Genomic DNA, 25,158 nt, shown 5'->3' on the forward strand with positions numbered 1-25,158 from the left:
ATCAGGCCCCAGGAAGTCTTTCTTCCTACTGCGGAGACACGATCTTTCGCCACCTCAGTATCAGCAGCAATAGCAAGCCCCTCATAGTTGTTCCAGGCAACAGAGGGCCCCAAATCCCTAGCCAGCATCTCAGTCAACTCCGGGGTCACAGAGAATATAACCAAGTCCATAGTACCCATGGCGATGGACCTTCTGGTCAGTTGCAGACTGTGGTTCTACACGAACAAGTGGCCTAGTATAATCTTGGATCAGTGGGTCCGTGCCATCATTCATAGAGGATAAAAATTAAATCTAATGAATGCCACCAAATTACCCAACAAGTCCATTTTGAGGACCGATAGCATATGAGAACGTTCTTCAGGTGGAGCTTTCCTCCCTCTTAACGGTCAGAGCGGTTGAGCCCATTCCACCAGGGCAGAAAGGCTGGAGATTCTACTCTCATAATTTCCTTATTCCAAAGAAATCAGGGGGCTTTGTCCCATCCTAGGCCTAAGGTCCTTGAGCAAGTTTCTAAAAAGAGAAAAGTTCAAGATGGTTTCCCTGGAGACCTTGATCCCTTTCCTGCAAAATGGGGATTGTTTACTCTTTCTCAATCTGAAAGATGCATTTACTCACATCGAGATCTTCCCCAGTCACCAGAAGTATCTCCAATTCATGATGGGAAAGTAGCACTTCCAGTAACCGTTTGGGCTAGCATCTTCACTTTGGGTCTTTACAATATGCCTGGCCATGGTGGCAGCACATCTTCGCAGACTGGGAGTTCGTTTTCCTATATCTGGACGATTGGCTGGCCAACAGCACCTCTTGGTCAGGGGCTAAGGAGTCCGTGCACTCAACCATCGGTGTGTTGGAGTCACTAGAGTTCGTCATCAACTACCCCAAGTCCATCTCAGCCCATCACCTCAATTAGACTTCTTCAGAGCCCTGCCTGACACACAGCTCCAGCGAAGGCATTCTTGGGCTATCGCACTGATGACTATTACAATGGAGATTCAGCAGAGCCAGCAGGTATCAAAATATGCATGTTGAGACTGATGGGCCACATGGCCACTACAGTGCATATTACTCCCTTGGCATGGGCAAAGAGCCCCATGGACCTTACGATCTCAGTGACTTCAGACCACTCAGCATCTGTGGGACTGCATCTCTGGGACTCCTTGTCCTGGTGGCAGGAAATTTTCAACCTGAAATGGGGGGTACCTTTCCAAATTCCTCAGGTTCAAATTGTCTTCTTCATGGATACATCCACTCTGGGCTGCAGAGCCCATGTAGCTAGGCTCAGCACCCAGGGGCAGTGATTCATCCAGGAATGTCTTTGTCAGGTCAGTTTCCTGGAGCTCTGAGTGAAGGCTTTGTTGAAGCTCAGGGAGGACAGAGGGACTATGATATTCTTGGACCAGAAGGGCTACCAAAATGATAAGGGGAATGGAACAGCTCCCCTATGAGGAAAGACTAAAGAGGTTAAGACTTTTCAGCTTGGAGAAGAGACGGCTGAGGGGGGATATGATAGAGGTGTTTAAAATCAGGAGAGGTCTAGAACGGGTAGATGTGAATCGGTTATTTACTCTTTCGGATAATAGAAAGACTAGGGGGCACTCCATGAAGTTAGCATGTGGTACATTTAAAACTAATCGGAGAAAGTTCTTTTTTACTCAACACAATTAAACTCTTGAATTCGTTGCCAGAGGATGTGGTTAGTGCAGTTAGTATAGGTGTGTTTAAAAAAGGATTGGATAAGTTCTTGGAGGAGAAGTCCATTACCTGCTATTAATTAAGTTGACCTAGAAAATAGCCACTGCTATTACTAGCAACGGTAATATGGAATAGACTTAGTTTTTGGGTTCTTGCCAGGTTCTTATGGCCTGGATTGGCCACTATTGGAAACAGGATGCTGGGCTTGATGGACCCTTGGTCTGACCCTGTATGGCATGTTCTTATGTTCTTGTTGGCTGAGTCAGATCACTCCTTTAGGAGATGTCCATTCAGAAACCGATCAGACTGGGGACTTTCCCAGATCTTATCACCCAGGATCTGGGCAGGTTGTGACATCTGAACCTTCAAACCCTGTTGGTCATTAATCCTTTCTCCTGCTCAACACAAATCTGCTTGACTACATTCTAAACCTCTCTGATGCTGGTCTCAAGTCCAAATCAGGGTTCATCTGAGTGTGATTGGTGCATATCACCATGGTGTAGAGGTTAAGCCTATAGTTGAACGTTTCATGCAGGATTTGCTTCAGTTGAAGCCTCTCTAAGGCCTCTCGTTATGTCATGGGACCTCAGTGTGGTTTTAGCTCAGCTGATAAAAGCTCCTTTTGAGCGACTGCACTCCTCTGTGGCCTGAAGTACCTGACCTGGAAGATTGTATTTTTAGTGGTGGTCACTTCAGCGTGCAGGGTCAGTGAGCTCCAGGCCTTAGTGACTTATCCACCTTACACTAAGTTTTTCATGATAAGGTGGTCTTGCGCACCCACCCTAATTTCCTGCCTAAGGTGATATCACGTCGGACTTCTATCTTAATCAGTCCAACATCCTGCCAACATTTTTCCACTAGGCCCCATTCGCACCAAAGCGAACAAACAAGCGTTAAGTCTTCTATATGGAGCGAACAGAAGCTCATAGACAGTCCACCCAGCTTTTTGTTTGTTTTGGTCAGAATAGGCTGCGGATCATCGTTTCCAAGCAAATGCGTTCCAATTGGCTAGCAGACTGCATCTCCCTCTGTTATGCCCAGGCAGGATTGCATCTTGGGGGGGCCATTTCAAGTCTCACTCTGTCAGTCATGGCAGCATTAGTGGCCCACTTGCAAGCAGTTCCCACGGAGGAGATCTGCAAGGCTGTGATGTGGAGTTCCATACACTAAGTCACATCAAATTACTGTTTGGATAGGGATGGCCAATGCGACAGCAAGTTTGATCAATCTGTCATTCAGAACTTGTTTGAGATTTAGAACGCAACTCTGTTCCCACCTAGGACCTGTTATTTCTGTTCAGGCTGCCCCACCTCCTGTTACCAACAAAATGTTGTTGTGCTCATTGGCACTGTTTTGTTGGTCCCTGTTTTTATTGGGGGGGGGCTGCCTATAGCTAATGATTCCTCCATGTGCGAGAACTGCCATCATGATTGTCCTTGGAGAAAGCAGAATTGCTTACCTGTAACAGGTATTCTCTGAGGACAGCAGGATGTTAGGCCTCACGAGACCTGTTTGCCTCCACATGGAGCTGGGTCTCCACATTGTGGGTTTTGTTTCTTTATTATTTCTTCTTAATTCTCACTTATAAGACTGAGGGGACACCACATGGATGCTTGGTATAATGCATGTCACCCATGTGTGAAGACTGACTACTTGCTGTCCTCTGAGAACACCTGTTATAGGTTGGTAACTCTGCTTTGGCAATTTATTTAAAATACGTTACTTAGTAACTCCATGGAGTGTCTCCCTATTCTTTTTATTTTTTGAAAGAGTAAACAACTGATGTGCATTTACTCATCTCATGCCATCCATTCTTGTAGCATTAATAGTTAATCTTCTTTTCTTACAAATATTTAAAAACAAAGTGATGTTATAAACTCACCTGTAATTTATGTCAAAAGTGGGTTCTCAATTCTGTTTAAATTAATCTATAGCGCCAATTTCTCAAAACCTCACTCCTGCAAAGCACAACAAATGCTCCATATATTAGACTGTAGGAGAGTTTTACTTTTTTTTCTGGAAACAAAATCACTCAAGGAAACTCAGTTATTCATCTCACATGATTCAAATAAACAAGGCCAACCTGTAGGAAGGCAAAACTATCCTGGTTGTGGTACCATATACCATTCTGCTATGAATCAATTGGAGTACAGCTCTCAAAAATAGTTAAGGCTTATCAGATGTGAGCATATGTCGCTTCAGTGACTTTTCTCCAATCAGTTTGTTCAAGGTATCTGTAAAGCAACAGTGTGATCTTCATTTCACACCGTTATCAAATATTGTCTTGAACAAGAATCCCAAAGAAATGGTATCTTTGACCAGGCAGTTTTAAAAATCTATTTAAATAAATACTTCAGTTCTCCCACCTTCGATTATTTCCTGAGTTGCTGACATCTCTCTCTATATTATTATATGTATATATAATTCAACATGTCAATGGTAAGCAACCCTCACTAGGATTCCCTATTTGTCTGGCTGCTTTTTGACCTGCTTGACCATGGAGAAAGTGAAGTTGCTTACTTGTAAGTAACAGATGTTCTCTGTAAACAGCAGACTAATTGGCCATACAATCCCACCCTCCTTCCCGTAGCTTTGAAGCTTAGCTAGTGAAGAGACTGAGGAGACTCACACGGGGCTGGTGTGTGGAAATTCCCACACATGCTCAGAAAGGTTTTTTTTTTCTGAGCTCTGAGAGACCACATCTGGACTGACTCCGTGAAATGACATCTGTGTGGCTGATCTGTTCTGCTGTCTATGGAGAACATTTGTTTCAGGTAAACAACTTTGCTTTTCCTCCCATCCCTCTGTGCTCTAACCTCTTCTCTTCTCTTCCTACCCTTACCTCAGCTTCCTAACCCAGAGATCAGTGATTGAAAGATGTAAGAAGAGGTTTGCTGCTTGGTTCATTTGCTATCTATAGAATTGCTGAGATGAAACTGAGTTCTTTCTCTTATCACTGGTTGTAAGGTTTCTGATTTATAACCTGGCATAGAAACATAGATGTCATCAGCAGGAAAACACCAGTTGGTCCACCCGTATACCCATTTGTGCTGTCACAAGTCTTACTTGGACTGTGGACTTCTCTCTTCCTCTATCTGTAACAGCTTGTTGAGCTGCAGGGCATTAATGTCAAGAGTATTCAAAATTTTCTCCTATTTGCTAATAAAATTTTATAAAATGCAAGGTGCATAAGAGAAGAAGAGCATATTTTTAAGTCCAGTGCGTGTCAGATGATGATTGACCAGCAGTGAGATATAAAGACATGTTGTGCAAATTAAATGAGTGAGATGTATTGATAAATGGATAATCAACAGGAATTAGAATTTGGATTAATGTAGCTATTTTTTCTAAAGAAATATTCTGACTTGCTTTACAATTTAATGCTAACTCCCTGCTGGCACCTTTGGGGAGATGGCTTAGTGATATTTTGTCTCCCAGACTGCATGACAGTTTCTAAAGGAGAAACATAATTTATAGGCATTACCTGATTACAAATGAGTGAAGTGAGGCACAGGGAAATGAATGCGGACCCAGTTCAAACAGAGTTAGTGACAGAACTGGAGTTAAAACCCTGGCACAGGGAGATAAATGCACCCCTAGTTTACACACATACATGCATAGTCCATGACAGAGCAGGGATTAGAGTTGAGAATAAAATGGTAGTAACTTTTCTAGGGTCACATAGTCTAGGGTAGAGCAGGGCCCAAGAGTTCTCCTGGTATGAAAATGTGCTTTGATTACTAGACTGCACCACCTCCCACAATTTCCAAATATAATAAATAGCTCTAGCATTGTCTTTTGCAGCTTTATTATTGCCCTGCTGTAGTGGGAAGCGTTATGCAAACCTGAAAATGTGATAAAGAAAAGCATTTCATCACTGAGAAATGTTTGGGTAGATATTCAAAAGACATTTAGATGGGTAACCCAGAAGCTATCTGTCTAAATGGCTTAAATGGCAAATTAAGCCTCTTATCCAGCTAAATTATAGCTGGATATGTTGTTATCCAGCTATAATTTAGCTGGATAAAAAAGGGGCGTTTTGGGGGCATTCTGGGGAGAGGTCCCGTTATCTGACTAACTTGGCCGAATATCTGGTATATCCGGCTAAGTTAGCTGCATAATTTTAGATGTGCTTGGAAACAGTTCCAAAGTTATCCGGCCTCGTGGGACCGTATAACTTTAGACTTGACCGGATATATTAAAAAAAAAAAAAAAGAATATAGCAGGTTAAGTTAAAAAAAAACAAAACAAACACTGCGACCTGTTCCCCCACCTCCCTCCCATCCCAGTTACAAAGACCCTACTGGGCCGAACTGTCACCTCCCCAAAACGGCCCATTTAAAGTAAATAAAAATGTATGTGTTCCGGGAGTCCCTCCTTCCCTTCCCCCACGCCTGTACCTTTATTTCCAGTTGGGTCTCCAGGGTTGTGACAGCCTGCTACCATGATCTGGGACCAGCGCTTCTGCCATTGCTAGGCTACTATAATGGAAGCATACGCTGTGAATTTTACCATTTCCACATATAAGGGGAAGTTGGAGCAGGGGGTTGGGGAGAACAGGGGGGACTCCCAGCACAAATAAAATTTTATTTACATTAAATGGGCCATTTTGGGGAGGTGGCTAGTTTGGCCCCGTAGGGCCTTTGCAACTGGGATGGGAGGGAGGAGAGGGACAAGCCATGATAGTTTGTTTTATTTATTTATTTATTTTTTTATTTTTTTATTTTTTTAAAGGAAACTAACTTAACTGGATATATTCTTTTTGGAATATATCTGGTTGTCTAAAGTTATATGGCTAACCATAGCCAAATAACTTTAGACATAATCGGGGATATTCAGAAGAATATCCTGTTATGTTTAAAGTTATCCGGCTATAGTTAGTTGGAGATCCAAGGTATACTACGGAAAATGAAACCATCTTCTCACCCTTCGGACCACATCCCCTCGAAATTGCTTCTATCAATTCCTGACTCCATCTCCAAATCCCTGTCAGACATCATAAATTGCTCATTAACGCAAGGATCTTTCCCAGATGACCTAAAATTGGCCTCTCTCAAACCACTACTCAAGAAACCTAATCTAGATCCTAATGACCCAAACAACTACCGTCCGATCGCCAACCTCCCCTTCATAGCCAAGATTATGGAGAAATTGGTGAACACCCGACTCTCAAACTACATTGAAGAAAACAACCTCCTTCTCCCATCACAATACGGTTTCCGCAAAACACTAAGCACGGAGTCCCTCCTCATTTCCTTAACAGATCACCTCATCCTGGGCCTCGATAAAGGTCAAGCCTTCTTACTGATCCTACTGGACCTTTCTTCAGCCTTTGACACCGTTAATCATTCATTACTCATTAACCAGTTAGCCTCCATAGGTATCTCAGGCACAGCTCTATCTTGGTTCATATCATTTCTCAGCAATAGAGGATACAAGGTCAAGATACAGAACAAAGAATCCTCTCAACACCCGTCGTCAGTAGGAGTCCCACAGGGGTCCTCCCTGTCTCCTACTTTATTTAACATTTACCTTATACCGTTATGCCAACTTCTCACCGACCTCAACCTCAAACACTTCCTTTACGCGGACGATATCCAGGTCCTGATACCCATTAAGGATTCCTTCGCAAAAACTCTGGCTTACTGGGATAAATGCCTTCAAAAAATTAAACTCCTCCTCACCAGCCTGAACCTGGTATTAAATTCCGGCAAAACTGAACTCCTGCTCATCGCCTCAGAAAACAGCACCATCACCTCTGCACAACAAGCCACGCCAACAATCACACAAGTGAGAGACCTAGGAGTCTTAATTGATAATCGCCTGAATTTCAAAGCCACTATTAACAAAACCACCAAAGACTGTTTCTACCAACTACAAGTGCTGAAAAGAATTAGACCACTTTTCCATGCCCAAGATTTCAGAACCATTCTACAAGCAATCATTTTTTCAAAATTAGACTATTGTAACACCATCCTACTTGGCCTTCCCGCTTCATACACCAAACCGCTTCAGATGGTGCAAAATGCAGCTGCACGAATTCTGACAAATACCAGGAGAAGGGACCACATAACCCCCATTCTAAAGAGCCTCCATTGGCTACCTATACACTTTAGAATAATATACAAGGCCATTCTTACCACATACAAAAACATCAACCAACTGGCTCCCATTGACCTACAGATCCCTCTCCAACTACACAATTCGTCAAGACCGACAAGAGATGCATACAGGGGATCGCTACAGGTACCACCGTCCAAATCCACTAGACACTGCACACTAAGAGACCGGGCTTTCTCTACTGCCATTCCACCGTTATGGAACTCCATCCCCTCAAATCTAAGAATAGAACCATGCATCTCAACTTTCAAAAAAAGACTAAAGACCTGGATATTCACACAAGCTTTCCCGGACACCAATTGATAGAACACCGCCAAGCTACCCCTAATCTCCAACTATACCATGGTTAACTAATCTCCAACATGGTTAACTAATCTCCAACTCGGTTAACTAATCTCCAAATACACCATGGTCATCCTTATCTTCTATCGTTTACCTGTGTGAATTTTAATAACCTTTCCTTTCTCTTCCTTCTCAGCCAAGTTCTTATCACCCTGTTATATGTAACTGCCTTTTCAACACCATTGTTATAGTTATGTTTACTATGCACCCCTGTTTTATGTGAACCAGCACGATGTGACTGCTGTCTCGAATGCCGGTATATAAAAATCTGAAATAAATAAAATAAATAAATAAATATCTTTAATTTCCTAGCGTGTAGTAGATGGACTCAGGACCAATGAGTATAGTGTACTCCTGATAGCAGTTGGAGACGGATCAGATTTCAATCTGACGTCAGCCCTAGTACATATTACCCTGCAGGAAGTGCAACTCTCCAGTATTTTCCGTCTCCATAGCAGTTAGGGACTCTATGCACGCTCACACAGCGTTAGAGTAATTTTACCAAAGAAAACCAAAATAAGAAGAAATATTACCTCTACAGACTAGCCCCGCTCTCCTGCGGTGAAACCCATTGGGTCCCTCCCCCAGTTGAGAATTCCCGAGGTGATTTCCGCGATCCCTCGGAGGTAAGCCTCGGTCCAGCGGCCAACCCTAGCCCCCGACATCGGGTGAGGCTGAGAGGCAGCGGGTGCAACTTCGAGCGTGGCAGTGAAGGTATTTTCCCTCTCCCCTCGCAGCCAGAGACCACCCGGAACGAGACCGGGAAGCGCCGAGACAAGGTAGAAATCTATTTAAAAGTCTCTGGTCTCTGAAGCTTGAGGAGTCGCACAGGTCGCAGCTGGCACCAGTGCCACTGGGTTGATCTGCCCTGGCAGGGCTAGACCCCGGTCAGATCCGAGGGGCCTCCCACGTGGAGACCTTCCGAGGTGGTCGCCTTATTGTCCGCGTGGTCACAGTTACCATTTTGATCTGTTCGCCGCCGATCCGATCCGTGCGCACAACGTTGCACGCCCAAGTACCGTGAGTACAAGCGGCGCGCATAGCCACACACTTACCATGCCGGGCGCATATCTTCGATCTGTGCGCACAACAGCGTGCGCCAAACCTACGCGCACAACTTCGCACCGGAGCGCACAACTATATTTTATCCCAGGACAAGCAGAATGCTAGTCCTCACATATGGGTGACGTCACTGATGAGCCCTATCACGGAAAACTTTCTATCAAAGTTTCTAGAAACTTTTGACATGCATCCTGAGCCCACTGAGCATGCCCAGCATGCCATGATCCCTCGGGCTACAGGGGTCTCCCTTCAGTCTTCTTTTTTCCGCGCTGCTGTTAGCCTTGCGGATAAGGAGCCCTGTGTGGTGAATATTCACTACAAAAAAATAATTTCAAAAATTTCGGAAAAAAGTTATCCCACTGTAGGGGTCTCCCTCTTTTTCACCATCGGTGAGTGATTTCAGTTTTTCGGTCGATTCCTTTATAGTTAAACCTAGTCAGAAGGTCTTCGGCTACCGGTTTTAAAAAGTGCCCGAAATGCTCTTGCACTATGTCCATAACGGACCCACACATTGAGTGTGTACTCTGTCTCGGCGAGAGACATGATGTGTCGACATGCCCGAGATGCGCCAAAATGATGCTGAAAGGCAGGCGAGCTCACATGGAAAAGATGGAACATCTTTTTCATCTTCAACTGATGCCGTCAACTTCAACTTCGACACAATCGTCTCCGGCTGGAGCGATTAGAAAGGTTGTTCTGAAAACTCGATGTCGCCCGGATGAAGCAGGTGATGGGCCTTCACCGACCCCTTCCCGGTCATCAATAAAGTCTACATCCATAATCAAAAAGGGTGTTGAACATCAACAGAAGCACCAACATCGACATCGGAGGCCTCAGGATCCGGAATTGGACCCGATAACCGGAGTTCCCTCGATAATCATAGAACCAACTCCTAAGAAACCTCAGAGAGAGGAGTCTCTACTGCCCTCGAGGCTTTCGACTCCTAGGCGATCCCCACCGATATCTGTGCCAGGAACCGTACCTCCACAGGGACCTGTGGAAATACCGGTTTCGCCTTCACTGCCTCCCCCTATAGCTGCTCTGACTTCACCAGCTATGAGGGCAGAACTGGATGGTTATATCCGCCAGAAAGTTCGAGACGCTCTCTGAGACATGCCTTCAATGCCAGCACCGACAACGATTCCATCCTCTATGCCACTTCCATCGCCAGCATCGATTCCAACCCCGTCACCGGTGTCGATTCCGATACCGTCACCAAGTCCATCGCCGGCCCTGGCTCAACCACTGAGACCGACACCCTCACCGGCACCAATGCCTATACCAACGCCGGTGCCAGATATGTCCTTCTTAGCACCAATACTAGTGAAGTTGGACACTTATCGGTGCCATTCCGGTGCAACCACCCGATGCTCCGACGCCAAGATCGAAAGGAGAAGAGATAAAAGATTGACCGATGCCTGAGCCTATGCCAGGTCCATTGGGAATCTCTCGTCCAAGACCATCTTTTTCTCCATTGTTTCCATCGAGACCACCGATGAAACCCTCGATGCCTTTGATGCCATCCTTTCCTCTTCCATCGACGACTCCTCGTCCACATTCCCCGGATACTTGGGATGATCCAGATACCGACTCTTCCTCGGAGGAAGTCCTCTCAGATCCTTCTCCTCCGGAGTAAAGAAGGAAGTCCCTTCCAGAGGACCTCTTTCTCTACTTTCATTAAAGAGATGGCTGACACTATCCCTTTTCAGCTAGTATCTGAAGAAGATACTAGACAGAAAACACTGGAGGTATTGCAGTTTGTGGATCCATCTAAAGAAGTCCTGGCAATACCAGTTCATGAAGTTCTTGTGGAATTACAACACAGGTTATAGGAGCGACACACCGGAGCGCACAATTGTATTTTACGCGCACAAGCCATGGCACCACCGGAAAAGAAACTCAAGGCTCAGGGCCTTTGCCCAGCATGCCACATTAGAGCTACACAGCATGAGGAGACCACGGCCCTGTGTACACAGTGCGAAGAGGCTCTAGGGGATCCAACTCATGGCCCTCCCCAGCCGGTACCGGGTTCCAGCCTCTCGAGCAGTACGCCGGACCTAGCATTGCACAGTGGGACCCCCCCTCAAACGGGGCTCTCCAGGGGCATGGCGCCCCTTAGTCTAGACCCAGAATCTATCTCCTGGGTGGAATTCTTCAAAGGTCTGCATACCTTCGTCCACATGCAACCGGGGCCTCCTTTAATATGGCCACTGGCTCCACCAGATGACCTCAACATCCCGGGACCCTCTACGCCAAGGGAAGTGATCCCACCGCCCAGAAGCCCCACCTTCTGGGACACGGACAACTCGGATAAGGATTCAGAACCCTTGGAGGAAGGGGAACTCCTGGGTACAGAGCCCCACCGAACCATGAGACGCTTCTTCACTAAGGACGAGTTTCCAGACCTGGTCACACACAGCTTAAAAGAGCTTGCTATCCCGGGCACAAGTACCCTCAGGGGAATCTAAGACGAATCCCCTTCTAGAGGGACTCCGTCAGACCTCCCTCCATTTCCCACTATTACAAGCCGTCCAGCAACTAATTGACCTGGAATGGGATGCCCCGGAAACTGCATTCAAAGGGGGGCGGGCTCTGGCAGCCATGCACCCACTGGTTCCAGCCGCCAAAGATCTCCTGGCATGTCCGAAAGTGGATGCCATGGTCTGCACGGTCTCGAAGCGCACTACTATCCCGGTGGAGGGAGGAGCAGCACTCAAGGATGCTCAAGACAGACGTCTGGAATCTATCCTCAAACAGTCCTTTGACGTCTCCGCTGTGTCTTTACAAATCGCGGCCTGCTGTGCCGTGTTGTCACGCGCCTGCTTATCACAGACCAGGAACAACACTCCTGGGGAGGCCCTGGAACCAGCAGTATCATTCCTCGCTGACACCGCCTCTGATCTGGTGCGCACCGCAGCTAGAGGAGCGTCATCCACCGTGGCAGCCAGAAGACAACTCTGGCTCCGAAACTAGTCGGCCGACGCATCCTCCAAAACGAGACTCACAAGGATGCCTTTCAAAGGAACACTCCCGTTCGGAAGCGAACTAGAGAAACTAGCCAACAAATGGGGCGAGTCCCCACTGCCGCGGCTACTGGAGGACAGGAATAAGATAAACCAGCGATCCTTTCCCCGAACCTCCAGGGGCAGAGGATCACAGCGCTTCAACCCATATAGAAGCACATATCAAGCGGGCTGCCCCGCAGGCCGGAGCAGGACCTTTCGGAACAAGCACAACAAAAGGGGAGCCAGCTCGGGCTCAGGCCCCAGCCGTACCCCACAATGAAAATCAGCCGACCCGTCCAAAGGAAAAAGCCATAGGGGGCAGACTTGCTCTATTCTACTAAAGATGGGTCGAGATAACTTCGGACAAGTGGGTCCTATCCATCATTTGAAAGGGATATTACCTGGATTTCCACCACCTCCCTCCGGACAAGTTTGTGGAATCCCCCTGCCATGACCCTTCCAAGAGGAAGGCAGTGGAAGCTACACTGACCAGATTGCTAGCCTTAGAGGCTATAACACTGGTGCCTCCACAACAAATAAATACTGGACATTATTCCATCTATTTTATCGTCCCCAAGAAGGAAGGAAGGAACATTCAGGCCCATCCTGGACCTGAAAGCGGTCAACCATCACCTGAAGATTCCTCGCTTCCGCATGGAAACCCTACGCTCTGTAATAAAGGCGATGCAACCAGGAGAGTTCCTTACATCCCTGGATCTGTTGGAAGCCTACCTACACATTCCGATCCATCAAGAGCATCGGCATTTTCTATGCTTCTCGATCCTGGACCGTCACTACCAGTTCCGGGCACTACCATTCGGGTTAGCCACTGCACCCCGGACATTCACCAAGATCATAGTGGTGGTTGCGGCAGCAACACTGAGGAAGGAAGGAATCTGCGTGCACCCTTATCTAGACGATTGGCTGATCAGGGCGAAATCCCCAGAGGAAAGCAACCAGCAACCAACAGAGTCAAAACTCTACTGGAGAGCCTTGCTTGGGTGGTCAACACAAACAAGAGAGGCCTGCAGCCCTCCCAATCTCTAGAATACTTGGGAGTCCGGTTCGACACCAAACAGGACAAGGTCATCCTGACACCGACAAGGAGATCAAAACTGAATACCCAGTTACGAACCCTGTTGAGCGAACTTCGCCCCACAGCATGGGATTACCTACAAGTCCTCGGCCTCATGGTATCCACACTGGAAGTAGTGCTATGGGCACGAGCTCACATGAGACCACTACAACGCTCACTCCTATCACGATGGAATCCACTGTCCCAGAACTACACTGTATGTCTTCAGCTCCCGGACAGAGTTCAGGCCCAACTATGATGATGGCTACAAGAAGGCCATCTGAGCCAGGGAATGAGACTGTCCTCACCAACCTGGATCCTGCTCACCACGGATTCCAGCCTACGAGGATGGGGAGCACACTGCCAGGAGCTAACCGCCCAAGGACAATGGAACAAAGAAGAGTCGGGATGGAACATCAATCGCCTAGAAGCCCAGGCAGTCAGACTAGCCTGCCTACGGTTCAGTCACAGACTCCGAGACAAAGCGGTCAGAGTAATGTCGGACAATGCCACAACAGTGGCCTTTATCAACAGTCAGGGAGGAACCAGAAGCCAACAGGTGTCTCTGGAAATAGACCTTCTAATCTCATGGGCGGAAGCGAACCTTCAAGAGATTTCGGCCGTCCACATCGCCGGGAAAGACAACGTTGATGCGGATTACCTCAGCAGAGAAAGTCTAGCCCCAGGAGAATGGAAGCTGTCGACCACAGCATTCCAATTGATAGTAAACCGTTGGGGAACACCAACCATAGACCTCCTGGCAAACCGGTCCAACGCCCAAGTGCCTAGTTTCTTCAGCCGCAGGCGGAAACCCCAGTCCCAGGGAATCGATACCCTGGTACAGACCTGGCCACAGGAGACTCTTATACGCCTTCCCACCGTGGCCTCTATTGGGCGCAATCATCCACAAGATAGAACACCACAGGGGACCAGTACTTCTAGTGGCCCCGGACTGGCCAAGAAGACCATGGTACGCAGACATGCGAAGATTGCTGACAGGGAGCCCCCTTCCGCTGCCTCCACACAGGGACCGATCCTCCATGAGGATCCAGATCGATTCTGTCTTATGGTCTGGCACACAAGTTCTCCACATCCCTAACATAATAAAGATTTGGAGAGTATTCAAAGCCTGGTGCGAGGACCGGGACATCATACGACGCTCAGTCAAAATTCCTGCGATTTTGGAATTCCTGCAGAACGACCTACAGAAGGGATTGTCTCTCAACTCCATTAAGGTACAGGTGGCTGCATTGGCATGCTACGGAACCAAGAGCGAGAGCGGCAGCATAGCCTCTCACCCGGATGTCTCCCGCTTTCTGAAAGGAGTCAAGCAGATCCGACCACCCCTAAAGTGGCCGGTGCCTCTTTGGAACCTCAACCTGGTCCTAGATTTCCTAGCAGGAATCTTCTTCAGACCTCTCCGTGGCCTGTCTCTTCGACTATTAACATTGAAGACAGCCTTCCTGCTGGCAGTCTGTTCGGCCCATCGTATATCCAAGCTACAAGCACTGTCCTGCTGAGAGCTGTTCCGCAGACTCACCCCGGGAACCATCCAGTTACGCACAGTTCCGTCGTTCCTTCCCAAAGTGGTGTCTCACTTCCATCTCAACCAAACCATCTCGCTACCATCGCCAAATGAGCATAAAAATTCGGAAGAGGCTCGAAGTCTATGCCATCTCAATGTCGGCAGACTCCTAGTCCGATACCTGGAAAGGTCGGAATCCGTACGAAAGACGGACCGTCTATTCATCCTTCACAGCGGGAAGAAGCAAGGGGAAGCAGCCTCGCGAGCAACTGTAGCCCACTGGATCAAAGAAGTCATCAAGGCGGCTTACGTAGAAGCAGGCAAGCCACCGCCTTTACAAGTCAAGGCCCATTCTACTAGAGCCCAGGTAGTGTCCTGGGCGGAAACCAAGATGCTGTCACCCGCCGAGATCTGCAGGGTGGCGACATGGTCCTCCATCCACACCTTCTGCAGGTTTTACCTCCTGGATGTTCAGGCTCGGGAGGACACAGCATTTGCAAGGGCAGTACTAAGTGGGTCACGGGCAGCCTCCCACCCGGTTCGGGAGTAGCTTTTATACATCCCACTGGTCCTGAGTCCATCTGCTACACGCTAGGAAATGGAGAAATTACTTACCTGCTAATTTCGTTTTCCTTAGTGTAGACAGATGGACTCAGCATCCCACCCACGGCTGTCGTTACTCATGGAATTCTCGGGTGACATCCCCTAGAGCGAGTGATTCACGGGTAAGCCATGCTTCCTTCATCTAGGACACTCATCCTACCGGGTATCGACGTTTCTCGGTTGAGGGCACTGGCGGTCTCCAGCTATAACCAATTCAATCGGTTCAAATTAATGAAGTTAACCAAATTATTAAGTTAATCAAGTTTATCCACGTTATAAAGTTAATCAAGTTATTGAAATTATTCAGTCATACATATATCCACAATGCTTTTCGAGGAGAATACTGAAGAGCTGCACTTCCTGCAGGGGTATATATACCCCTGCAAGATGTGCTGACGTCAGATTGAAATCTGTTCCGTTTCCAACTGCTATCAGGAGTACACTATACCCATTGGTCCTGAGTCCATCTGTCTACACTAAGGAAAACGAAATTATCAGGTAAGTAATTTCTCCATTGGGGATATTCAGTGAGTCCTTTATCCTACTGAATATCCAGGACAAGTTATCAGGCTAATGTTAGCCAGATAACTTTTCCATTAAATGTCCTACTGAATATGGACCCCATTATCCCTACTACATTATTCTCTTCATTTGCAGCTCAGATAGGAAGGAATCCTGGCTTACAAGCTATATGGGAGGATGAGAAGCAACGGCGTCGAGAGAAGAATGAATCTTCTCAGATCAGCCCACTTAATTCCCAAGGTGCGTATAGAATATACTGTATACCTGGGACAGAGACTTACCAACAGTATTACTTCTGGGAGGATTTCCTTTCATGCACTGATAATATAGTGCCCTGCTGCAGTGCTTCAATCTGGTATTGTAAATTTTGAGCAGCATGAGTGACTCGTGCAGCACTGAGATTTTCCCCATAGGACTCCACCTTGCAAGAACCTTTGTAGTCTTATTTTAGTTTTACAAGTTATAGATTGTATGCACTCTGAGCCAAGCCAGTAGGTGGTGGTGTACAATGGCTAGGACTCCCCTCCATCCTGGAAGCTGTGAATGCTACTGCTCTAATCCTTCCATCTTCTGCCAAGGGCAGTGTTTAAGATTTAGATCTGAGTGCCCTATATAGCCATGCGCAGCCCTACCAGGGCCATCAGGTTGGCCTTTGTTCAGCTTTCTTTTAACACTTTACTTTTTCTTGCCATGTTTTCAGCCAGAATATTTTTTGTATGCCTGCTCTTCATGGTCTAAAATCACTTTCATAATGCAGTGTTACTTAGATTACTCACAGCTTTTAGATTTCTCTATTTTAGGATAAATCTAAATCTGCTTCCTGCATTTGAACATTTTTTTAACTGTTTTTACTGCAGTGCTTCAATCTGGTATTGTATTGGTTGTGTTTATATGCATATTTTTATATGCTTTTTTTGTCTTTAAAGATCGTGGTTTTGTGCCAGTGACAGAGAGTGAAAAGGCCTTTCAGAAGAGACTTAAAGAAATTCTGAATCAGAATGATTTCTCTGTGTAAGTGCCTCCTGCTGTATGAGAATGTGTAGAGAAACTTGGGAAAGAACTATGTATAAGTATTTCTCCTTTCCTTTGGCAGAACACTCTCGGGCTCTGTGGATTACAGCGTCACCTCAGAGGAGTTCTCTGCAGAATTGACATTACATTCATCGGTGCCGACCCCTGAAGCTGTTCCTTGCACACCAGCCAACATGCTGGAAGTGCACAAAGACCAGGAGCCCAATAGAGGTGAGCTTATTAGAACATAAGATGTCATGCTGGTCCATTGAGTCCAGAATCCTGTCTCCAGAAGTGGCAAGTCTGCATCTCTTGAAAGTAGCCAACAGATCCTAATGGGGAGATTGATTCCCTATTGCTCACTCCCAGACTAATAATTGTTAATGGACCTGTCCTCAAGAAGTTTGTCCAAACCTTTTTTTAAAACAAGTTGTAATACTAGCTTTGACCACATCTTGCAGCAAACAAACTGTATAGCACAGCAGTCTTTCTCAGAGGAGAACCAGGATGTTACTTTCTCACCAGTGGGTGACATCATCTGACAGAGCCTAATGAAGAAAGGAAGATTTTCTCAAAAGCTTCTATTTTATTTATTTATTTATTTATTTATTAAAATAGCTTCGATTCCACCTTGTCCAAAAAAAGATTCTGTTCAGTGCGGATAACAATCTTACATAAAACAAATACAACACAATAAAATCAACAAAATTTATCAAATTCTAAAAGGTTGTCTGAATAACATTGCCTTAATCTGTTGTCTGAATTCATTTTTATCACTTTATTTTCTCAGCTTTCTAGAAGCATATTCCATAACATGGGGGGCAACGAATGGAAAGGCCCTAGCCCTTCTTTGCTCGTACCTATAACATTGTCAGTTAGGTACTTGCAATAAACAAGCTCCTAAATATCGCTGTCCTTTTTGAAACATACCAATGCAAACTTTTTTTTCTAGAAGCTTTTGGCATGCTGGATTGAACATGTTCAGCACAATTCGCATAATCATGTCTCATGGGGCCACCCCAATCTTTATTTTTCATGGAGCCTTTGTCATGATTTTTCTTTCTCATTACTTTCTTGAGGAAAAGTGGTTTTTTTTTAATCTTTATTCTCACATAGGGCCTCGTGGTTCTCTCGATTTCATCTCTCGGACTCAATAGATAGGTTTTGTCAACCACACGGTGTGCTGGTATCTGTGTATTAAACAGTATCAGTCACTGTTTGTTTTTGGGTTGTTTTTTTTTGTTAAAATTCAGTTTTTTGATTGTTTGTTTTTCGGCCTATGTCCCAGAATGTGAGGAAGGTCAGAGGCTTCAGTAAGTGTCCCTGGTGCAAACACATCATTTCTATCACATGTGGTGCATTGATATTTGGATGGCATCGAGTTGCCATAGGATTTAGGGAGATAGGCCATCATCCAGTTTCTCCCACCTGAAAAAAACAAAGGGTTCCACTTCTTCAGTTCTGGTATTGATGAGCTTCGATGACATGCATCAAGTGAAGGCCAAGAAATATCAGCATCTGTCTCTGTTGGTGCAGAGTGATGGTAGAGTGGGAATTCTGGCTGCTGTCTTGAATCCTCTGAAGAATTCCTGTAGAGAAGACAGTTCATCTTCACACCATTCTCTGGAATTGCAGCAGCTTCCAAGAGTCCAAATGCCTGCTACTGATCTTTTTCAAGTGACATAGGAGGATGTAGTCTTTTCTCTTTCTTCCCATGCAGTATTGGCATGGGAAGAAAGTATCAGCCTATTAGATGTTTCATCTCCCTGAGCCGCATGTTTACACACCAGTCAAGAATGTTCCTTCTCTTCGTTTACAGATTTGCCAGTATGACTCAGTCAAGACCTTCAAGGGGCTTGTTTAAAATGTATTATTAACTTAATGCTTTATTTTAACTTTATTTTATTTCTATATTTTATTTGTTTTGTTTTGTTTTATTTTTGCATTCATCTTGTTTTTAATTTTGTGGTTTTAGTTTGCTTTTATAATTGTTATTCATTTTAATATGTATGTTTTATCATGTTCATCGCCCAGGACTGTTTTGAGTTTGGTGATTCACAAATTTAATAAATGTAAATGTCTGTTTTTGAGAAGGAACTTGACAGAAGAATCCAGAAGGCGCTGGACTGAAAGATGGCAGCATTCAATGCATTGGCATCTACAGCATTAGTAGCCTTATAGACTGAAGTCCAGCCATGAGCTGGAGACTCTAAGAACCACACTAATATTAATTTCCAGTACATAAGGTGAGGAAGCTGCTCCGATGCACAGAAATTCATCAGAGTCTAGCCCCCTACAGACAAGTGCTGCCTTGGCTGTCCACACCACCGACCTACCATTCTGGTTCAGTCTGAGGATCTGGGGTCTTGGTATGAATCTGGGAATGTCTCTTATCAAGAGGGGTCAACAGGTCCCCTTGAGCCCTCTCTTCCACAGAAAAGGAGACGGTATCTCCAGAGGACCTCTACTTCATTGACTTTGTAAAGAGAATGGTAGAGGCCATTCTATTTAATTTGTAGAAGAAGAGTCCAGGCCAAGATTCTTGATATCTTTCAGTTCATGTATCCCCCCAAAGATGTTATGGCAATGCCCCTCCATGAGATCCTTCAGAAGACTCACAGATAAAGGGAAAACCCCTTCTCTGTGTGTCCAGTGAATAAGAAGGTGGACGCAATATATTGCATCCAAAAGACTCCCAGATTCAAGAAGCAGGAACTGCCTCATCAGTCTATTGTGGTCTAATCTAGTGTTCATAAGGCCTAAAGATCTAGAACTCATTCTTCATTACCCCCTGGGAAGGATTCCCATACTCTTGACCTTATTGAGAGAGAGGTTTACCAGAGAGCTAGCTCCCTACCATCACTTTATGAGCTAGTAGGGAGCATGCCAAACATTCTGAAAGATATGAGGAGTTGGTCAAAGCATCTTGCACAGAAGCAGCTTGACAGACTGGAGTGTGAAAAACACATGGTCCAGCTGACCTGTTTGTCCTTAGAGAAAGTGAAAGTTGCTTACCTGTAACAAGTGTTCTTTGAAGATAGGATGCAACCCAATTACCGGCCAATCTCTTTCTTACCATTCATGACTAAACCACTTGAGCAGGTGGTTCTACAGCAACTGAGCATATTCCTTGATGACCATCAGATTTTGGACCCTTATCAATTTGGGTTTAGGAAGTCCTTGAGTCCAGAAATACTTTGTTTCTTTACTAGATACCTTTAGAAGGAGCCTTGACAGTGGTAAGAGTTTAGTTCTTGCTTGATTAGATATATTGTCAGCTTTTAACATGTTGGATCACCACATTCTCTTATACTGTGGTGATCTGAATTGGTTTCATTCATTTCTTTGAGTGCTGTCATCTGATTAGGATTGGCAGTAGATAATCTTAATGGTTCTTGTTTCCACCAGAGTCCCTCATGGCTTTGTCCTCTCTGCCTTATTTTTCAATATTATTTTGGCATCGATTTGTAAGATTTTGGCTTGGCAGGGCTTTGTGAGGGATATTGGATGTATGCAGAGGATATACAATTTTTCATTTGTGTTCAATCTAATTGGGCCAATACGGTAAAGCTAATTGAGCTTTGTCTGTTCACTGTTAAGTGATGGCTATTTTACAACAAATTAGTACCAAACATTGCTAAATCAGTTAATTGTTATACAATGTCTGCATACCAGTCTTCCTTCATCATCAGTTACTATTGAGAATGCCACTATCAGAATCATTCCCTATGTAAAGAGTCTGAGAGTATGAATTGACTGAATTTGGCATTTCATCATCATATTAAATCTGTTCAGTTTGGATTTTTAAAATTTCATGTTCTCTATGGTTTGTGACAGTTATTAGATCATTCTGATTTTTGGATGGTGGTGCAATCCTCAATTCTCCCTTTAATTGATTATTACACTGCTATCTATATTGGATTTCCAGCATCTTCTTTGAAGGCTTTGCAACTACTAACCTCATACCTAATTTCCTAAAATCCCTTTACTTTCCAGCTCTGTTTAACTCAGCTCAGTTAATCCTAAATGATAGTTCTGTTTTAAAAGATTCTATTTGTTTTATGTTCAAATATATATATTCTTACTTTTGTTAAATGTATAATGCTTATTTAATCCTGTTAAATGTATAACGCTCCGGCGTAAGTTCCTATTCATTGTACACCGACGTGATATCTTTGATGAGCGGCGGTATATAAAAAACTATAAATAAAATAAAATAAATAAATAAATACTACAGAACTTGGCTGCATAACTGATTTCAGGGAGAAATCTCAGAGATCATATACTGTAACTCTAGTCTTGGTTGATTTTCATTGGCATCTGGTTGAATATTGTGTTCAATACAAAATTGCAATGATTGTCTTTAGGCAGGTAAACTCCTTATCATTGCCTTGGGCAAATCACTTTTACAGTTGTGTAATCCCACTAAGACCTTTAGGTTGACGCAGAAATGTTTTGCAGAGCAAGATAAGAGAGGGGGCTTTCTTCATCACCATCCCTGAGCCTCTCCCAGAATCTTTGCATCTTTTGGAATGTTTAAAAATCTTTAAGACCATGTTAAAAACATTTTTTTTCTGTAAGCTTGGCCTATATGTAATTATTTCTTGGTGGTTCAGAAGGTTGAAGCATTGTGGCATATTTTGTTACTTTGGCAGAAAACTTTTCTTTATGGCTAAAAGATTGACGTAGCTGTATTATATGTGTGTATTTTGGGGCAGAACATTTGTGCTGATTGTCACATTATACTTGTATGTTTTATTGTTATGTATATGTTCGTTTTTAGATCTGCATATTGCTTAGTTGCCTCAGCTTTAACGATTAATAAATCCCAATGAAGATAAATTTCTCACAAGACCCACCCTTCACCTCTTAGATCTTCATATTAGTGCATAAATAGCTGTGGACGAACTGAGGTGGCCCTACGCAACTTGGTGATGCAGGTCGGGTTGCATATGCTCAGTTGAGCATGTTGAAATTTTTAGAAGCTTTTGAGGAAATCTTTTGCACCAGGTTCTGTCATATGGCATCACTCCACTGGTGAGCTTTTATATTCTGCTGACCTTGGAGAACACCTATTACAGATAAGCAACTTTGGTTTTCTCTCACTACTCCTGAGTTCAATCCGGGCTTTGATACCTTTATTATTGTATCAACATAAGAATCTTCCAAAGATGGTATAGTAAATGAACTTTTGATATCACTCAAGGTTCATTCTTTAGAAAGCTAATGTCATCATTTTTGGATAAATCTTATTGATCTAAGAAAAGATATCACTAGCTGCAAGGACTCCAGTTTTTTTCAGGAGCAGTATATGACTGCCAGACCTCTGCACCACAGAATGGAGGATACCACTGGCTGTAAATGTCACAGAGATGCTGTTTTGTCTCTGTGTGCTTTCTATATTAGATGAACACAAGATTTTAGCCTTCCTAGCTGTAAACTTTTGGATGTTTGTTGCAGAAGTTGTTAGTAGTCCCAGGGTTTTTGTGTTCAATTTTAGAGACCGAATTTCGACACTCAGCCTGCTGACTCTCAGGGCTTTTATGTCCATCTCAGTTGGGAGGAAAGGATTCTGGCAGGCTACAGTAGTGTGGGAGACTACCCATGTCCATGTGTCCTTCCAACAGAATTTACTATTCCCTGTGAAACTAGCAACCCCACTGCTTCCGCCGCCTGAAGTTATATTATAGGGGGAACCCATGTTAGCAGAAATGGAGCACAGGGAGATGGCGGGCATCACATATAGGAATAGTCAGTAATCTACCCATGAATGAGTCCCAGCACTTTTCTTTCTAAAACTCTAGATCTTGCCTAATTCTATTTGCATTTTAGATCATCCAGTATCTGTTAAAATACATTTTTGATTACTCACAGCCAAGTGAGTAGCCCATTCTTTGATCTATTCAGAGAGTTTGTTTAGTAAATATTCTAAATATGCCAGCTATGATTACATAGACAAGTGTACTGTTTATTGCCAAACATCTGATATTCCACCTTTTTCCAAAAGAGCCTCAAAGTGGATTGCAAAAATGGTACAGATAGCTCAGGTTTGACAAGCACAGGGGTGTTACTTTTTGCTAATTCATTTCTGTATGAATGGATGGTATATACAGAAGTTGAGAGGCAGAAAGGACTATTTAAGAGGGTAAAGAGGCTCTTTGTGAGCCTGTATGACTGCAGTTAGGTTGAAAATTAGTGCTTAATGATTTAGCATATGCCCCTCTCTGTTACTTGGAATGCTTTATCTTCCTCATCACAATATGTGAAAGGCCCATCATTTATTTTTGGATATGCAAAGTCACCCTGAAGACATGAGTCCCCTATAGAAAAGGGTGAAAGAAACCTACTAAGCACCATCTAAGGGCAAGCAGCCAGAAATGCTTGCCTATGTTTTAATTGCAGCTTTACTTTTAACACACTGCAGTCTCGTATGTCATAGTGGGGAAGAAAACAGCAACAAGACACTTGGAAAATGCCTGAGTGTCTACAAAAATATGCATAAAAACATAGTAAAGTGTAAAGTATGAAAAACTGCAGTCTTGAATTAACATATATCCAACACTCTAAAATATAAACCTTTTTCTTATCTACACTTTACCACCTTCTAAATTAAATACTCTCTCTCCTGTCTATAAAGCAGAGGCCAAAGCACACCTTTCTTTTACTCCAGAGAAGCAGATTGCCACACTTCCAATGTTAGACTCACCTGTCAGCTCAGGTAAAAGCAATGTAAATGTATTTATTTATTTTATTTACATATTTTATATACCATCATTCTAAAAAGATCACAACAGTTAACAAAATAACATATCTAATATAAAATAAAATTGATACAATAGATATGCTAAAAAGTAACAAAATAAAACAAAATCATATAATTAATCATAACATAAATCTTTCAAAAATCAAAGATAAATATAATCAAGATAAATATAATCAAAGATAAAAATAAAAGGCCAGTGTTGCCCCTTTGATCTGCACCAGCCACTAACACGCCTTACGCCCCAATTTTGAAGCCACGTCCAACTGACGCCATGGAGGCGGACCCTTAGCACCTTTGTTCCTTAACACCACCACAAGCAACTACAATACAACGGAGGCATCTAATGCAAGCATCGCCACCCAAACCATCCTCACCGATTCTACTCAACAACTCTTGTCACAATCAAGAACAAGGATCACTACAACAGCTCTACAACCTTGCGAAACACTCCACTCGCCCCCAACAATCTCGTCAATATATGTAATTAACCCACCGGTCTCTAATTTTTCCACTTTAAATTTTCTGTTTCCCATTACCCAGCCTCTACCACCTTTTATAACAACTACATAAGCTGAATTTTTTACCCACTTGTGCTACTGTGACTCCCTATCCTTCCTTGCTACAGAACCCCCCCTACTAAAACACACATGTGTCTATTCACCATACCCAGGCGTCACTGCCCTGCACTACGCAAACCCCACTCAACACACCTTCACTCCTCTAACCAACGCAAATCCCTAGTCCCCATCATGATATCTCCACTCACTCAATTCCTGGACCTAACAACAATAGCTATCACCCTTTTCAACTCGCAATCTATTAAAAAAAAAAAAGGGCCACATACTATTTGACCTGCTCACGCAAACCAACCCCGACATATGTGCAATCACGGAAACATGGTTAAAAAACACAGACCATGTCTTTCTAAACCAGCTTCCAACAAAAACCTACGACATCCTATCTATACCAAGGCCAAAGAAGAGAGGTGGAGGTCTACTCCTTGCAGCCAAGAAAAGCCTCAGCCTCAAACTTCTACCTCTACAATCCCCCCCCCCAAATTAGAAATAGCACTTTTTAAATCCAAATCACTACAGATCTGCCTAGTCTATGCCTCCCCAGGTATAATTGATCACGACCCTTCCCCCATCATTGAATATCTCACGGACAACATCAAAACCAAACTCCCCACAATCATATTAGGAGATTTCAATCTCCACGTAGACGACTACCCTACCAACTCAGCCTGCGAAGTCCTGCTGGATACCCTCAAAGCCCTAGGTTTCAGTCAGATCATCAATGAACCCACACACAAAGCAGGTCACACGCTTGACCTCATTTTTGTTAATTCACAACTCTCTATACTCAACCCACCTGTAATCACACCGGTACCATGGTCTGACCACTCCTTGATCATTGTCAGTCTCACGTCCAACACCCC

At 44.2% G+C, this 25,158-nt stretch overlaps 1 protein-coding gene across 2 annotated transcripts in view; it reads left to right on the top strand.

Moving 5' to 3' along the window:
• REV3L (REV3 like, DNA directed polymerase zeta catalytic subunit) overlaps positions 1-25,158 on the top strand; it is a 720,104-nt gene that overhangs the window by 288,585 nt on the left and 406,361 nt on the right. For both annotated transcript variants that reach the window (XM_029595253.1, XM_029595254.1), the window contains exons 7-9: positions 16,082-16,186; positions 16,873-16,957; positions 17,040-17,188. In XM_029595253.1, coding sequence (XP_029451113.1) covers positions 16,082-16,186; positions 16,873-16,957; positions 17,040-17,188 — 339 coding nt within the window. The remainder of the gene's footprint in view (positions 1-16,081; positions 16,187-16,872; positions 16,958-17,039; positions 17,189-25,158) is intronic.

This window comes from Rhinatrema bivittatum, chromosome 3 (assembly GCF_901001135.1).
Source record: "Rhinatrema bivittatum chromosome 3, aRhiBiv1.1, whole genome shotgun sequence".
Taxonomy (NCBI): Eukaryota; Metazoa; Chordata; class Amphibia; order Gymnophiona; family Rhinatrematidae; genus Rhinatrema; species Rhinatrema bivittatum.